The sequence below is a fragment of the Phalaenopsis equestris genome, unplaced genomic scaffold (genome assembly GCF_001263595.1).
Source record: "Phalaenopsis equestris unplaced genomic scaffold, ASM126359v1 Scaffold200044, whole genome shotgun sequence".
Classification (NCBI taxonomy): Eukaryota; Viridiplantae; Streptophyta; class Magnoliopsida; order Asparagales; family Orchidaceae; genus Phalaenopsis; species Phalaenopsis equestris.
The window spans coordinates 232,793-250,960 of NW_018219885.1; the positions used below are offsets into that span (position 1 = coordinate 232,793).

At 34.2% G+C, this 18,168-nt stretch overlaps 1 protein-coding gene across 1 annotated transcript in view; it reads left to right on the forward strand.

Annotated features, from left to right (window-relative positions):
- LOC110035814 overlaps positions 1-8,760 on the forward strand; it is a 73,800-nt gene extending 65,040 nt beyond the window's left edge. Inside the window, exons 7-8 of the mRNA XM_020740106.1 lie at positions 8,162-8,242; positions 8,347-8,760. Of these exons, the coding sequence (XP_020595765.1) occupies positions 8,162-8,242; positions 8,347-8,412 (147 nt within the window). The 3' untranslated portion in view covers positions 8,413-8,760. The remainder of the gene's footprint in view (positions 1-8,161; positions 8,243-8,346) is intronic.
- Positions 8,761-18,168: the final 9,408 nt, after the last annotated feature.

The following is an 18,168-nucleotide window of genomic DNA, read 5'->3' on the forward strand; positions in this document are numbered from 1 at the left end:
CATCACTATCTCAAGGATTGATCTGTTAAAATTCTTGATGACAAGATCAACATTGATAAATTGTTTGGCTCTATGGACAATCATTCTTCTACAATTTGACATTACTTAAATTCCCTTAAAAATAGTGGAAGTACAAATTTTGTTTTGTTTTCTTGTTGCACATGATGTTCTTACAAATTTGCTACTCAATGATAATCATCCTAATGAACCGACCTTGGTCATGCAAGAGAATGAGAAATTGCAAAATTAAAAATTTTATTTTGGTGGAGCATGATCTATTAAGCTTGCCCAACCTCCATATCTCCTGAAAACATGAGCTGGAGTCTGTCTCATCTTTGTAATATCTCATGAAGGCATAATGATATATTCATGTGGCTATACCTAGTCAGAAATTAATAATGAGGCCGAATATAAAACTTTAATACTAGAATTCAAAATAGCCATTGCACTGAAAATCCAAAATGTTCACACCTTTGGTAACTTTCAACTCGTTATAAATCAAGTGTTTGACTCCCATAAGACTTAGAAATTCAAATTGACTTATTGTGAATGAGCTCTATAACTAATGAAGCAAATCTCTCATGTTACTTTAACTTGAGTCCCTGGATTTTAGAACAACAAAGCAGATTGTTTATCTAAACTAACCAAGGATATATCTAATATGAACTATGAGCTCATGACGATTGATGTACTTACTTGCTTAGTCCTAGACCTTGTATACCTACAAACCCTGCTAGGAGAGGCTTCGTCGAGTTGAAGCCAACAAGTTACAACTCTAATTATTCCTTACTCTCCCTTATAATTTGTTACTCAGTGCCAACAAGAAGAGCCTTAGATCATGCAAGAACACAAGTCTAAGTATGTTCTAAAAAGGCAATTAATAAAATGATAATTTGAGACAACACCTCATTGAGTATTTCAAATAAAAAAAATTACTCGAAGTTAAATCTGTAGCTGCACAGATAAAAAAAGAGAACTCTACAGTATGTTTTTGTCAAATGATACCTTATATCGTGGATTTTTTTTATAAATTTGGCTATGATGCTTATGAGTCGAAACTAACAAAATAATTGTTGAGATTCACGAAGGACTTTGTGGAACATTTTAGATAGGTCCCAAAATGGCATTCAAACTCAAAAGAGTAAGTTATTATTGGTCGCCAATGGTTAGAGGTTATATAACATTGCCAATAAATGTCATGAGTCTTAAATTCATGGTGATATCATGCATCAACCTCTGAATTACACCCAATTATAATTTCGTAGCCATTTGAATGTTAGGGAACACATATAAGAAAACTTATTGATTCACTCTCTTTCAAAGTGTACTGCTTCTATCTGGCAGCCACTTATTATTATTTTAAATGTGTTGAAGCTGCTTCATTTTTGGCAGTCACTACTGAGCACATTATCAACCTTTTCACCCAAAGCATTGTCTATAGATTCGAGGTGCCAATGATGATACTCCTCATTTTATAATCCAGGAGTGAATAGCTTTGCAGAAGCCTTCACAAGATTTTAATCAATCTCTTGAAATACTTTTTATAAAAAATGAGCGAGAATGACATTCTAAAATGATTGAAGTATTGTGGGCATTATCGAGTCATATATAAGACACAAACCAAATCCACTACTTAAGTGTTGGTGTTTGGAGCTGAAGCTGTCTTGCGCCTTATGGTTAAGTTACCATCACTTTGGGTAGAAGTTATTGTAAAGTGCAATCTGATTCAAAAAAAAAATGCTCGTTTGTGAATGAAAGAGCTTGATCACTAGATGAAACTAGACTCTAAGCCCAACAAAATCTTAAGATATATTGAACAAGGATGTCGAGAACATTTAATTGTATGATGTATCTTAAAAATATATGGAAGGGGAGAATTGGTCTTGGTGTTTAGAGTGTCAATCATTCGTCATTGGAAAATTGGTAGTAAATATAAAGCCGATAGGTAAGACCCTTTTTTCATTGAGAAAACATATCAATTAAGAGCACATCAACTTATCAACATAGGTGATTAATGTCTAATGACACCAATCAATGGTCAAATTTTGAAGAAATACTATACAAAGCGGCTAAGTAAGTATGATTCTCAAAATACTTTGCTTAGACAAGAAAGATCCATTTATTCAACACATAAATCCCTCTACTAGTTAGGGGGCATTTTATTTTATTTTATATATATCTGTATGCTATTTAACTTCATTTTACTTTTATATTTGGGTCAACATCACACTCTGAGCCATGACCCCTAGATACACCCATTGCTTACTTGAAAATACCCTTGCTAGATGCGGTGTTATTTTATTTTTATTTCAGCTGACATTATGCTTTGGTTTAATATCCTCAAATGTGTTTTTTCTTTTTTGTTATTTGGGTAGATATTGTGCTCCAAGCTATAATTTTATAAGTATACTCTACTAGTGCCAAATTTTTCTTCTTTGCCTAACATGAAGTTATTGGTTTTAGTTGGGTTGACATCTTTCTTCGAGCTTAGATTCTCAAATATCTTTTTCTTATCAGTACTGAGGTTGACATCGTGTTCTTTGACATGATTCTCAGATATGTTCTCCATTTGATTATTAGGGTTGACATCATGCTGCAGGCTAAGATCCCCAACATATTTCTCTTTTGTATTTGGATTGACAGGATGCTGCATGTTAAGATTCCCAATTGATGAATTTAATATATCAGTGCTAAAACTACTTTAAATCATTTAAACCAAATTGACTTTATCTTTAAGCAAGGTATATTAGGGTAATTTGAAAAGTCAGATATTCATCTCTTAAACTCGGCAAAATTTTATAGGTCAAGCGAGATGATTTTTTACTGGGTATATCCTCTTGGAGAATACTATGAATTCTGTTGTTATGATAAGCTATCCTCTTGGAGAATACTATGAATCCACCAAATGTATATTGATGGTAGCTCAAGACCGCATAGGTAGCCCTGTTGTTTTACTAGCTTGGCTGTAGTGACCTAAGAGATCGGGAAAAGTGAAGACAAATCTAATTTATTTTCTGATTCCATCATTAGAAAACTAGCCATGCATAACTTTCTCACATGATGGGATGCACTTCTTATATTGGTGGTAAAAAACTAGAAGTGGCAATATGAAAAAAATGGGGGGAGCGTGTGAAGAAACTAGAAAAAATTATCTCGTTACCTCAACATCTCATACATTTTGAACCTATCTCTGATATTATTATCTCTCGAGGATTATGCTTGTTAACGGTGCCCTATTTGGCATCCTCCCTAGGTATGTCAGGTGACATTTGACACTCCTCTCTTGAGAGTGGCAAGACTCTATTTATAGAGTCTCGATTGAAATTAATGAAGGAACATGAATCACTCTAATCAGAAGACCCGGAGAGATTCCATTAATTAGGCAGAGTTTGATGGACATTTGAGTGCCTTAAGGATAACAAAATTGAGCGATCTTCGGTTCGTATTCGTCTTGCCGAAACGCTCAATTCGACTATGGGCTCGCCTTATTCAAATTTTTTTTGATGTTCCAAATATGCCCATAAAGCTTCTAAAAGCAGTTTAATGTCAGAGTGGATGACCCCGAGAGATTCCCTTGATCACACGATGTTTGATATATATTTGAGTGCTTTAATGATATATGAATTGAGCGATCTTTTTATCGAGATGTTCGATTCGACTATGGGCTCGCCATGTTCAGAATTTTTTTGACCTTCCAAATGTGTCGAAAAAGCTTCTAAAAGCGGTTTAATGTGTTGATTTGACTCAAATTGAAGCATTTTTGGTACCATTGGGTTTGACTCATTGAACCGATCAGTTTGACTGTAAGTTTGTTTAAATCAAAGTTCTGAATAACTCTTAATCAAAGTTTGAATGTTTCTTGTTCGAAAGATTGACTCGAGATCTGTGTCATGCCTCGAGATTCGTGTCTTGAAGAGATCAATTTCTTGATCCGGTTGAAAAGGAACTCCGGTACGGTGATGGGACACTGATGAAGCATCATTTGCGATGAAGATTGCCCCCAGTCTAGAAGCGGTTTTTAAAGACTTGTCTGAATGAGATGTGGGATGACTACTCTACCACACTCCTGTCCAGAACGTTAATGTAAATGACTTTTTAAGACCGTAGTGAAGGTTGCCCCCTACCTGGAAGAAGTTGTGAAAGATTTTGTGTCTGAATAGGATGCGAGAAGACTACCCTACTAAAATCATGCTCGGGACGCTAACATGAATGTCATTTCAAGACTGCAGTAATGGTTTCCCCTCATATCAAAGAATGCTTCTAAGATGATATTTAAGATGCAAAGGAAAGTCCTTCGTTAGTTGGATGATGTTAGACCATTGGGAAATGAAGTAGGGGCTCGGTATCTCAGAGTTGAAGACAGTGTCGAATGGGACTCGCTTTTTACATATAGTATCAAGCTGATGCGTGCTAGAAAATTCGTTGTGGTAGAGTAATAGATTATTGTCTTAGCGTTGCCCTAGAATTCAACATACACTCATATGAAAGAAATAACCAATAGCGACATCACAAGTTTTTACATGGAAAACCCAGAAAGCGAAAAAACCACGGAGTCTGGCCCAACTAAAGAGATCCACTATAAACTTGAGATTACAAGTAAGGTTCCTTGTCTCGCAAGTGGGAAGGGTTACACAATTTTCAGAGCTATAAAGTCGGTGCACAGATGAACTTGTCGTAAGAAGTGGGTGGCGGTCGATGTTGATCGGCGGTGATCGGAGAGTGGTGGTCGACAGTTGTAGGAGTAGGAGACAACTTCAACTCCATCTCCAAGCTTCCGTCTTCTTCAGGCTTCATGCTCCTTCCCCTCTCACTAGAGGGGTAAAACTCTATGTATAGAGTCTCGGTTGCAATTAATGAAGTAATATGAACCCATCTGATTGGATGACTTAGAGAGATTTCCTTGATCAGATAATATTTAATAGATATTTGAGCGTCTTAACAATGTCAGAATTGAGCTATCTTGGGCTTGTTGGATTTTCTTGTCGAGATGTTCGATTCGACTATGAGCTCGCCCTATTAAAAATCTGTTTTACCTTCCAAATATGTCTGGAAAGCTTCCAAAAGTGGTTTAATGTCTTAATTTGAGCTTGATTTGACTTGGATTGGATTGATTTTGGTATCATTGGGTCCGTCTCATTGAATCATTTGGCCCGTCTCGTTGAATCAATAAGTTTGATTGTATATTTGTTGAAATCAATGCTATGGAAGACTTTTAATGAAAGTTTGAATGTTTCTTGCTCAAAAGATTGTCTCGAGATTTGTGTTTTATCTCAAGATTTATGTTGGATGTTGGAAATTGTTGATGGAATATCACTTATATTCATGTCATTAATGATTTGGATACTAGAGCTACTACTTGTGTTTGAACAGGAGGGTTGAGCAAATGTTTCCCGATTTCAGTTGGATTCCATCAGGGATTGACTTTAGGCCCATATCTTTTTGCTTTAGTTATGGATCCTCTTACTGAATATATATAGAATGATATTCCTTGGTGTATGATTTTCGCTGATAATATTTTTCTTGTGGATAAGAATAGAGAAAGTGTTCAGAAAAATAATGAATTATGGAGGTCTACTGTATCACCTAAAGCCTTTATTTGAGTAGATCTAAAATTGAATACATAAATGTAATTTTAGTTGTATTAGTTCAAGTGGCAAAGTTGTAACAATGGGTGATCAAATTATTTAAGGGAGTGAACATTTTAGATATCTCGGGTTTATTTTTCAAAATGATGGTGATATTGATTGGGGTGTTATTAGTAGAATTCAAGTTGGATGGTTGAGGTGGAGGAATGTATCGGGCCTATTGTATAATATAAAAACACCACTTAAACTTGAAGGAAACAAAGGAAACTTTTATATTGATTGGGGTATTATTAGTAGAATTCAAGTTGGATGGTTGAAGTGGAGGATTGTATCGGGCCTATTGCGTGATAGAAAAGTATCTCTTATGCTCAAAGGAAACTTTTATAAGATTGTGGTGAGAATCGCAATGCTTTATGGAGCATAATGTTGTCCTATAAAAGAGAAGCATAAAACTAAGTTAAGTGTTGCGGAGATGAGAATGCTTGGGTGGATGAGTGACTTTGCACTTAGAGACAAAATGTAAAATGAATATATCTGTGAAAGGTTTTGTGTAGCGCCAGTGACAGACAAGATTAGAGAGAGTCATCTTAGATGGTTTGGTCACATTAAACGTCGACCATGTGATGATCTTTTTAGGAGAATAATAGATGTTTTATATTCGACTTATATTAAGAAAGGTAGAGGTAGACTCAGAACCACTTGGGCATGTTGTATACAAATGATCATAATTTATTAGAATTAAATAAGACTATGACGCTCAATAGGACACAATGGAGAAAAAGGATTCATGTAGCCGACCCCACTTTGTGGGAGTTGTTTTTGTAATTTGAATGATGCACACTAATGAATATAGATCACTTGCATGTTCTTCGACCATTGTGTTGAATGCTTGATCTACAGGTTGAGAATGTTATTCGAGCGTAAAATGAGCTGAATTTTTAATTATCCTCCTTGAAAAAATCAGCTAAATATGATAAATTGTCTAAATCTACAAATTAAATAGCCTACTTGTGCTCCAATGATCATCGTGAGTATTTAAATTTAATCATTTGGGAATGATGCACTGGCTAAAAAGTGAAATTAACACATTGCTTTGAAAGTATGACAAGTTCTTTTAATTGTTAAAATTTATTCAACTGAACTAGCCTGCATTTGCCGTGACGCTATCCTAATTGTCTAAATTTGAATGTTTGAGATGTTGTGCAAACTGAACATAAATTCAAATGAAAAAGTGTTCTATCACAAGAAGTGTGCAAGTGATTTCAATACCAACATGTCAAACATTGTGAGGTGCTGTTTTGAGCTAGTTCTTCAACTGGATTTTCCTTGGAGTAAAATTTGGCATTGAATTTGGTTCTTCTTGAGTTTCCTTGAGGTTCATGTATTGCATGAATATTATTCTTGACTAGATTGAGATTTTTATATAATCTTGACTCTAATATTCTGATATTTTTAAATTGCCTCTATTAATTAGCGGTTAGAGAGGTGGTTGAGTTTTTTTTGGTCCCCATTGCCGATGTGTTCTAGCATATGCTAAGTTACAATATGCTTCTAAGATTAGCACTTTGATGCTCACCTTTCCAAGAAAAAAGACTGTTAGTTGGTGATTATTATGATATATTTTTCATTTGCATTAATTTTTGAGGTGTGTATTGTTAGAAAAGTAAGGAAACGAACAGCAGATACCGTCGCGAAGTTCTGTGCTTTACTATATTATGCCATATGAGATTCAATAAACATGGGTAGGATAATAGTCTGTGATCTTTCCTTCTTTTATTTTTTCTGTTACAATGACAAGAGTTTGGGTTTTCTTTTTTGCATGAGGATGACTATTGAAGTTTGGATGCCTAATTTATCATATGTTTAGTTAGAAGAATGCAAAATATGGTACAATTTTCAAGAGGTTTGTGTGACATTTTCATTGTGGATGCTGAATTTAGTGGAACCTAAATAAATAATTTTATTCTGCTATTGGTCAGTTCTTTCTTTACCGTTGCCTTTTAAAATTAATTAAAAATGTGGTTTAATACAAATAAAAACTCGATTCTTGGTTTTTATGCTTGGCTACAAATTAGTTAGGAATTTAAATTTATTTTTGCATCAAGCCCCTTTTCTTGGTGAACTGAATGCAGTGGTCAATTTCTTGTCATCTTACTGTGTAATAATATAGTACGTGGCAGGACCATTGGATGAATTGATAGTTGTACTGAAGAAAAATAATACATGCATTGTCTTTGTTTGGATTGAAGGAAGGAAATGAAATACAAATAATTTATCGTTTGATTAAGAATTTACAGCCATTGATTTGAGTTTTTCAACCCTTTCTCCTTGACTCGAAAATCAAACTTTATTTTCTACTTGTATTTTCTGTTTAGTAACCTTGTCATCTATTTTATGAATTAGAATGTAATTTTGTTGGAGAGTTTCAATTCAGTATTATTAATTGTCAGAAATGTTCACATAACGTTTTTGCTCTGATTATTGAACTATGATAATTATATATTTTCATTTTCGGCTATCAATTCTCTACAAATTCTATGCCACTTTGACTAATTGTGGATTTCTTTGTATTCAAGCTTCAATATGCAGTAAAACAGGCCATGGAAATGAATGATTACACAGCACCTTTAGCTCACAGAGAGTTTGTTTTTTTTGTGGTATGTATTTTTTTAATTATTGAAAGCATATGCTTTGCTTTTTGTTCCTATTGCTATGCTGCTGGATATCAACATGCAAGCTCTTCTTGTGCCGTGAATCTCAGGCATCTACTATAATCTTGTTTCCCTTGACGATGGCTTGGGTCTTATGTTCATCGTTTGTCGGCTAACCAGAACAATTAACAGCTAATCAGATAAGATTTCTCTTGCTTCCTGCTTGAATTGACTCCGTGTTGGTAGTCTTGGTAGACCAAATTCCTTTCCTTGGCAGATAGCTTGATCGCCAAATAGTCATCCTTGTACAATCTCAATGAAATAATCTGTACCTATCAGAACGAGAATAATAAGTATTTTTCTCATTATATCTCACTTATGCTCTTCTCTTTTTCACACTTTTTTTTTATTTTTTTGTTTAAATTTGAGCATAATTTATCATCTGGCTATACTCGCGTGTAATAGGATAACATATCACCCTTGTGATAATCAATGATTTCTTTTGATTGACTTTTTAGTTTCAACCATCACATCTTACCTTTTAGTGCTCATTACCAACTACACAACAATGAAATTTTTATCTTAGTGCTTAATCATGTATCGTTCATGTAATCACACCCAATGAATGCAGCTAGCAAAGGAGGAAAGAGGGCGGGTAAGACCTCATTTGGTTAAGCTTCTCCTTTAGTAAAAATTCATTTAAAACAACTTGATTAAAAATAGTGTTATAATGTTGTTGTTGTTAAGGATGATATTACCGTTTGAATAAAACGCTTCTTTTGTAATTTCTGAAATAAACAAAACTCTTTAATAATGTTGAATATGCTGTTAGTTGAATGAAAGATTAAAATACCCCCTAATTTTTAAAAATTGCAACCCCTAAAGATGCATTAGACAAGGCTTCGCTCAAAACACTCCTATCCCATGGAGAATTGAGGCAGAGAGGTTGCATGAGCATTGTAGCAATATACAGTGTCGTCTTGAACAACACAGATAAAGACATGGTCGTCAATCCATCAGGATGGTCCCAGACCGTTGGAAGTAAGGACTCGATGGAATTACAGATATTGTGGAGCTTTTGACATTGCAAATTCGGCGTAGAGTTGAACAATATTGGGTCATCCCTGATGATGGCAATGGGGCCTGTAAATGGAGGGCAGTCATCGCAGTTACGGGTGAGATCCATTCCACCCCTTTGCATTGAGTAGATTTCGGCCTCCTGATGGTACCTGTTGTGAAGAAGCTGTAACTCCACTGTGACTTAAACATCCACCATTGAATCTATGGATTGGCACTTCATGAAACCCTACATCCCCGTCAGGAAGGAAAAGTTGAAGTTAGAGAAGGATGAGCTAGCTTCCTAGTGCAACAGAATCGTCGTTTACCATCAGAAAGTCTAGATGATGAGGAGAGGAAGTTGGTGAGATATGAAGGTGGACATATGAGATGGAGGAGGATAGATACACGAAAGAAGATGTAGATTATTCAAAATTTTGAAGAGAGTGCAGCACTGCAGATCATTATAGATGTTGATCGTGTCATCCAAGGTGAATAGATTGTGAAAGTGGAAGAAAGTGGGGGTGGTAATTTATGCGAGTTATTGTGATAGTTATTGGGTTAAAGTCGACGATTTCCATCTTATTAATAGATCCTGAACAGAGAATCTGAGAGAAAATCATGTTGGAAAGTAAGAAGAAAATGGAGTTTCGTTAGAAGGAATTTGATGTTAAGTAGTACAACCAAACAAGAAGTATAAGTTTAAATAAGGTGTTTGACAAAACGAAGTAGAGGTTAATAGGCTTCTCAAACGAAGCCTGAGTGAGTGAAGTGAGTGAGGAAAATTGTCCTGAATTTATTGGGACTATTCTCTAGCAAAAAAGAGGGGAGAATCCTGTTATATTTACTCCCCCTTTTATACAAGGGTATTCTCTTTATATATAATATACATAAGCTATGATTACATTCAATTCTCTAGTAATATCTGGCTTCTTCGATTAATCTTTTACTATCTTGGGGGCTTGAACTATATCACATTTGATCTTCTATCCTCTGCAGATGCAACATTCAATCAACTTTTTGTCTAGTCACGTCAGGCACCTCCTTGGTTTTTTCCAGGAAGTTTCTTCAATTTCTGAAGCCATTGTGAGCAGGTCACTGTCTTAGGGTTCTTTGATAATTGTTCATGCTTGTTTACTTGTGCCTGAGGTTCTTTACTCGATCCCTTGCATTTGGAATGCTCATTCTCGGCCATTGTCACTCGAACAATGTATGTTCAAATAGATATTACTAGGCTGGATCTTCTTTGCCAGTATCTGGGCTGGATCCTCTTGCATGCATGGGCAAGGAGGGGAAGCCCTTTAACCGATCTCTTCATGTTATGACTGCTTTTGGTTACATATATTTAGTTCAGTGATTGTCTTTATTCTTTGAAAGTTGTAGTGTGAGAAGAACGAGAGAATAAATACAGCAACATGGATGAAAAACTATTGTTATGGATGACATGGATACTCCCTTGGATTATGGACTATCATGCTTATATATAGAGTGATGAGACATTGTTAGATTCATTTGCATTTCAACCTCTTTTCTCTATTTTTGGACTCAACTATAGGTTTTTGTTTGAAGCGCCATGAAGGATCTCAAAGAGATTAATACCAACATTCCATATGAAGGATTATTGTTTGGTTTATTCACCAAGCGAAAATGAGGAAGCAACATCAGAAGACAAACAATAGTGGTGAAGCGGATGAAAGGGAGTTCAACTTCTGCCTAGGGGGAAGCATGTCAGGCAACTCCTTGGGGGAAGGTTGTCATAGAAGTTGACTTACTGGTGACGATCCAGCCAAGGTCCCTCTTCTATAATGTGAGTGGCAATTGAGCAAGTGCTTGAGGGATTGTCCGCTCGGATGGCTGCTGGTGAATTAGATAAGACTCCTAGCTTCACAACTTTAGCATGAGGATTAAACAGTATGTAAAACTTTCAAAGATATGAAAAATAAAGCAGATCCATACTATTTTTTACTTCCATATTCCATTTACAGTATTTTTTACTTATAGCAAGCTTTACTGTTCTGACTATCACACAAAAAATGCTTGCCAATTAAATCTAAATATGGCGTTAGATGCTTCTGAGGGGAGGGATGATTTTATTCAGAAAGAGACCGACCAACAATCGTCACATGAGGTACATTTGGCCACAGTTGCCAAGAGCGATGAAAAATGTGGCGAATGAAGGTTAGGAGGACTCTCTTGCACTTAGATTTTTAAACATGTATGTGGATCTCAGCACTGTGTAACTTCTATTGATTGAACATCTAACAATGATGTTCAATCAAAACTGTACTCCGGATAGTTTTGAGTTATGATAGCCAGTGATTCATTGCTTGATTCACCACTTCTCCTTTTAGTGGTTCAATGGACAACTACTTTCCTTGGTTCAGGAATAATGGAATTGAGACTCTGAAGACTATGAGAACTCTTATGATGAATTCAGGGTCGAAGGAGGCTTCATTTGTATTTTTAGATTTGATGAAAGGTTACTGTTCTACATGTACAGATGAGGCTTTAACCGCTTCTTCCTACTTTGGATGCAAATAATTCTTCTTCTTCAAAGATTTTTTTTGGATGAAAGAGCGGATTCCATGGATCCTTTAAGGTGCAGATTTGGCAGGTGAGTCAACGTATTTGGATGCCATATATCCCTTTGATTTCATTTTTGTTAATGAAAAACCTCCCTTCCTTCTTTGTAATCTTTCATACTCATCTCTTCTTATGGATAGACCCTTCATCTTGCCATTGAGCCAGTCATGCTCGTACACGAGTGCTTACTTCTTTCTTTAGAGTTCCAGCTTGAATGACAGTTTCTTTCGTTCAACTCAAGTATACGATCTAGTGCATTGGCACCAAGTTTTTTATATATACTGAAAAGGTCTAGAGGATTGGTTGAACTACATGTTAGAGGCAAAAATGAAGCCATTTCATGTTCCCGCAGCTGCCCCTCCGCTTATTTCTTATTTGTTTGATGACACACTGATCTTTACTAATGTAAATATGAAATCTCTAAATACTCTAATGAAGTTTATGAACATGTATGAAAAGGCCTATGGATAGAGTATTCAAAGAGAAAAGAGTTGCTTTGTCTTAGGAAAGCACGTGGCACCTAGTAGAAATCACATCATCTCAGTTAGGGTTCAACAAAAATTCTTTATCAATGCAATATCCTGGGGTTCCTTTAGTCTTTTCTTAAGAGTAGCTAAAGGTTCACTGGCAAAGCTTTCCCCCGAGCTTCTTGAGTGAAGAGAACTTCTATCATCCAACGTTGAAGCATGGGCTAACAGAATCGTTCCCTAGTGTTCTTCTATTTCGTTCTCTAACTTTTTGATCTTACTTGTGAGCTTGCATAGGCTTTCATGATGAACGCGCGGGAGAAAGAAAGCTACTTCGCACCTTGAGTCTGCTTTCCATATTCTAAAATAGATCTCCATTGGTACAACTCACCCAACATTTGAAGCTTCAATTCACCCAATTCAGTGACCCTACTCTTTGATAGATGGCTTCACTCCTCTTACTGAAAAAGCCACTTCACTTGAACCTTCATGATGGGGTGCTATACTTGATTCAAACATCCCTTGATTGACAAATAAATTTGGCTAATGCTCATCATTCATTTAAATAACAATGTTACTAAAAAGAAATAAAAGAATATTAATTACAAATTATTGTATTATAGTTGAATAATCTATGGCTTTTTACATTGTATCTTGATATATTATATTACAACTGACTTTAATATATAGTTTTATTTATTGCAAAGTCACTATTTGGGAAGTGGTTAAGTAGCCGGCCTCGCCTCATGAGTGACTAGAGGATGTAATTAAAAAAATTTTATCTAAAGACATACTCATTGAGAGTAATTTCTTCGTGTTCATCACTAATATCCTCTAAATTTAGCTCCTCATGGGTGGAATCGAGTGGAATTCTTGATGAGTAGTTTTAGTAGTATTGTGAATATTAATAGTAACTTTAGATTTACTCATTGTGACTACTACATAGTCAACTTTATCTCTTGCGCTATTGAGATGTTGGGGTTAATATACCTGACTCGCTTGTCTTGCTAGAATGAAATGATCAAATTTAACATATTTTTTGTTCACTTTATCATCAATATTATACAGTTTACCCTTGCTCCACGATGAAGAACATGCCAAACCAATCACAGTTAAATAAGAATGCGCTTCTTTCGATGGAGCCGAGATATTCTAATTGAACAACTTATTCGAGAATCCCGTGATAATTTATTTCATCATCTGATTTATTGTTGCTTTAACACGAACACCACAAGTTTTTTTTTCCTTCTGACCGAGATCTTGTATGAAATTTATAACCAATCAAATCATAAATTTACCAAATTTTTAAAATGTGCATAGGTCCCTATGCAAGGTCTATTAAACCCTGATATGTTACTCCATTGTTCCGATCATGAATATATGCATTCTTAAGAAATCATGCTTTTATTGTTTCATTTAAAATATTTAAAAAAAAATATTTGAGATGAGTATAAGTTACTGGCATTGTAAACCGTTAGGGGAAATTATTCTCTGTCTCTTGGGTTATGATGTCTTATTCATGTGAATTTAACAAATCTATAAATAAGATGTTCACACATTGGAAAATTAATGAACCATTTGACAATTATATTTTACTAAAAAAGGGTGAACAACTTATAATGAAAAATGTCTTACTCAATATAGAGTTGAACTTTGTTGCTATTGAGAAGAACATAAAGAGTCACTGCTCAAAGTTTCTAATCACTGAGATGATATGATGTTCACCTCCCTAATGTTTCAAATAATTGCTGGAAAATAGAAAATGTTGAGAGAGACACCACACTTACTGGCTCGTCGGTCGGTTTTTGCCAAAAATAATAGGAGCAAAAATTTGTAGTCTCCTATAATGAATATTCTAAGCATATTGAGCATTCTGGTTGAGCATTATTTTTTATAATTCTCCTTAGTTTATTTAAAAATATAAAGAAAAAATTATTATTTAGTACATATTAACAATCTTTTCAAACAAATAACTACCTAGTGCATGAGTTATTACCTCTTAAATGAATCCATCTATCGATATTGTACTAGACCGTCAATTATTGCCTCATATGATGGATGTACTAGTAGATGCTCAATGGTGCCAAAAAAATTAGGTGAGAGTATTCTTTCGAGTTTGAGCAATATTATTGAAATGTTTGCTTCTATTTATCGTATGCGATCAAGTTTTAAACAAGCTACACAAAAATCTCTAAATAACATACTGATTTTAATCAATTAATTAAGTATTTTACTTAGCAAATAACTAAACGTAGTTGACATAAAATTTTATAGGAAAATTTGACAATCATGAATTTTCATACCAAATATTTTTTCTACTCCAGATAAACACAACAGCTCAAATTTGAATCATGTCTCACTCACAAAATTTTCTTTGTTGACCCAAAGTATGACAATATATTTATTTAGGTTTTATAGTTTTATCTGTTGTTATTTCTTGAATCACAAAGTCTCATCTTTTACAAATATTCTTCAATTCTAGTCTGTTATTCATGTTATCCTTAGTTTTTTCTTTAACAATTATAGCATTGTTGAAGATATTTTCAAAAAGATTTCTCTATATGCATGACATTAAGAGTATATCTACTCATATTACTCTCCAAGTAACAGTTCTCAAAAGATAAAATTTTTTATCCAATTATGAGGAACAATAAAACCTGGAGGAAGATGTATAAAATTTATTTGGACAATTAGTAATCTTTGAAATACCATTAACAATCTAAAATAAATCATCCCCAACAACTGTTGGAGATGATGCTGCTTTCTCAACTTTGTTTCATTCGAATGTATTTTTATTTTGCCTAAAAGGATGTTCAACATATAAAAATATACAATGACAATCAATATGTGAACTTTTCTTATGCCATGTTGAAGTGTAAATGCTTAGATAAATTCATATAGTATGGACAAGCTAACTTCCCTCTACTACTTTGTTAAGATAGCATTTCATACACAAGAAAATCACTTATTGTCCACATTAATGTGGCTTGTTTTATAAAACATCATATTTGATGATACCTATTTTCCAAAGAATATGTAGCTCATCTTTTAACAGCTGCAAATACACATCAATCATTCATTTTGGGTTATTGGGACTTAATATAATCAATATCAGAAAGAAGAAGGGCGTTGTCATACATATCTCAGGTGAGATTATATGGCTTAGGCCCCGTTTAGGGAAGCTTATACACTTCGTTTGCATTATGAAAATGCAACGCACGTGCTTGGTTTTTGCGTTTTATCTGCGTATCCTAAAACACCGATCGAGTTTCTTTAATAAAAGCGGTCGCGGGATTGACCCTTCGGCCTACGTTCTTGGCTATGATGTTTACCTGCTTGACCCCATCCATTCCCCGCCAAAGTTCCGCGTTTGCGTTCTGCATTGTCGTTTCCTTTGCCATTCCCTGCGCCTGTCACCGTTCTAGTCGTCGTTCCCCATCGCAATACCAAAACCAGTAAGCCCTAAGTTATTATTACATGTTTATGCTGAAAGGTCTAACAAAACTTGAATAGTATTTAAATTTCTTCACTGTTAGGTTAAAAATGTGGCTAAATTTGTTTCTCTTATTCACACAATTAGATTATTATGATATTCTAGTCAGCGACACATCAGTACATACACTTGAACAAGTGTGTATTAATGTTGTAGTGATGTTGCTAATAGCTACAATTCTTCAAAAGTATGGTCATATTTAAGATTGATAAACTAAATTTAGTTACACTTTCTTTCTTTCTTTCCTTTTTTTTTCTCTTTTACATTAATCTTGACGTGGTGGCAATATGTGAAGTATTAGATATTAAGTTTTTTTTTCTTATAATAAAATGAAGTTGCTTGGTATAGGAATGTGGTGCAAGGATATATATGCATGCCATTAAAATTCTTAATTTTTGTGCAATAATTTTGATATATTGTAATCCGTCCTTATAAACTTGAAGTCAGTATTGGATATATATGCATGCCATTAAACTTGGTATAGGAATGTGGTGCAAGGATATATATGCACAGGGGCAGAATAGTCATTTATCCAGAAACAGCTGCAAAATAATTGTTTTCCAACCTCATAAGTCAAACGGTCAGTCAACTTATCTGGATCAGCAGCTTATCTAGATCAATTGCTTATCAGCAGATTATTAATAAGCTGCAGTTGCCCCAAACAGTCCCTTACAGATCTCTAACCAACAAGAGTAGGACATGGTGGTGTGCCCGTATGGCATGAAGTTATCGGAGCATAAGCCAAGCTTATTATTATGTGTCTTCACAACAAATTTAGGATATGTGCGATCAAAATATTTTCATTCTTCTTCATCTATCAGATGGCTCATTAAATTGTTTTCTTTGATCCACAACGATGTCATCTCATATGCAGAGCAATACACAAAAGCAAAAAGTTTTTGAAGCTGTGGAATAAGTGGTAATAGAAGAGACGCTTATATGAAACTTTTTTTGCCTTTTTTTCTGAGATTTGAATCTAATTCATTGATAAAATATTGATTCTTCATTGCATTAGACTAATAAAACAACATGCATCTGTTTAGATAATTATCAATTTTCTCTAGTTTTAAATCTAACTTGGAGACCAACTTTTTTTTATTTTGTATACCTCTTTTGGAACTAGATTTTTTTCCTAGGATGTGTCTCTTTCAATAATTCTACAATTTGACTGAAGCACTTTCGGGCATGTTAACATATATTTTAACTTTCGACATTCTGAGAGCTACATATAACTCAGAACGTGATGTAGTACCCTTCCACAATTGTCTTTGTGCCACATTCAATAACTAATAAAACACCTGAGCTTCCTGGTTTGTGACTATTCCTCCACTTGATTCAGATAATAAGATCTTATTCCATCGAAGATTATTCTTACAAATATACTCGAGTCCAACACAAGTTAAGGATTTTAACTCGTCAAAGGAGCAGAGCTAAATTGAAGGGTCAACTGTCATATAAAGTCCAAAACTAATAATCATATTGAAATATTCTTCAACGATATAAATCATACATGACTTTGTCAGACATTAAGTGTGCTTGATTTCTGTTTTTAAAACATGGATACTGAAACCTACACTTAAATAGGTATATCCAAAGTTAAAATGCCTATTGTACGAAAGTCTCGACATTGTTCAAAAGCTCATTAGTAATTTATTTTCTATCTGGTTATAGTCTATTGTACACCCAAAATTTTGATATATGAATATCTATAGATGAGCTTTAATTTCGAGAAAGCACTAATAGAAAATTAGCAAAATAGGAAAGGAAAAAATATAGATGAGGAGATTAGAGGGATAAAAAGGGAAGAAATTACATTTGATGACTTGGCTAAGCCTTCTCAGATGTAGATTAACAAAACAACAAAACAACTAGTTGTTGGTGTCACACTCTAATACAGAACATCATGGGTCTTTCATTTCACTATCTTCATCAATTCTTTAAATAATAGTTTCATCATAATTAGTATGTCATATTAAAATTCACATAAAAAAATAGATTTTACCACTGGATTTAAAGCATCGAAGTCCTGTGTATTTACGTACGACAGTTTAATTGTAACATACACAAATACTTGAGAATTGTGTGTTAGGTATGTGAATTTGCCTTTAAAAAGAGACGTTTATCTATATAGCATACAATTCTTATTTATATACATACCTAAAACCTGAAGTTTCATATTTACACATAACAATTAAAACTTTAATATCACATAAAATTTCATATTTACTAATTTTTAAAAGTGAAATACACATTTTCATGTATTATTAAAGCACCAAAGTGTCATATATATATATATTATTAAATACAATGTATTATATATATATATATATATA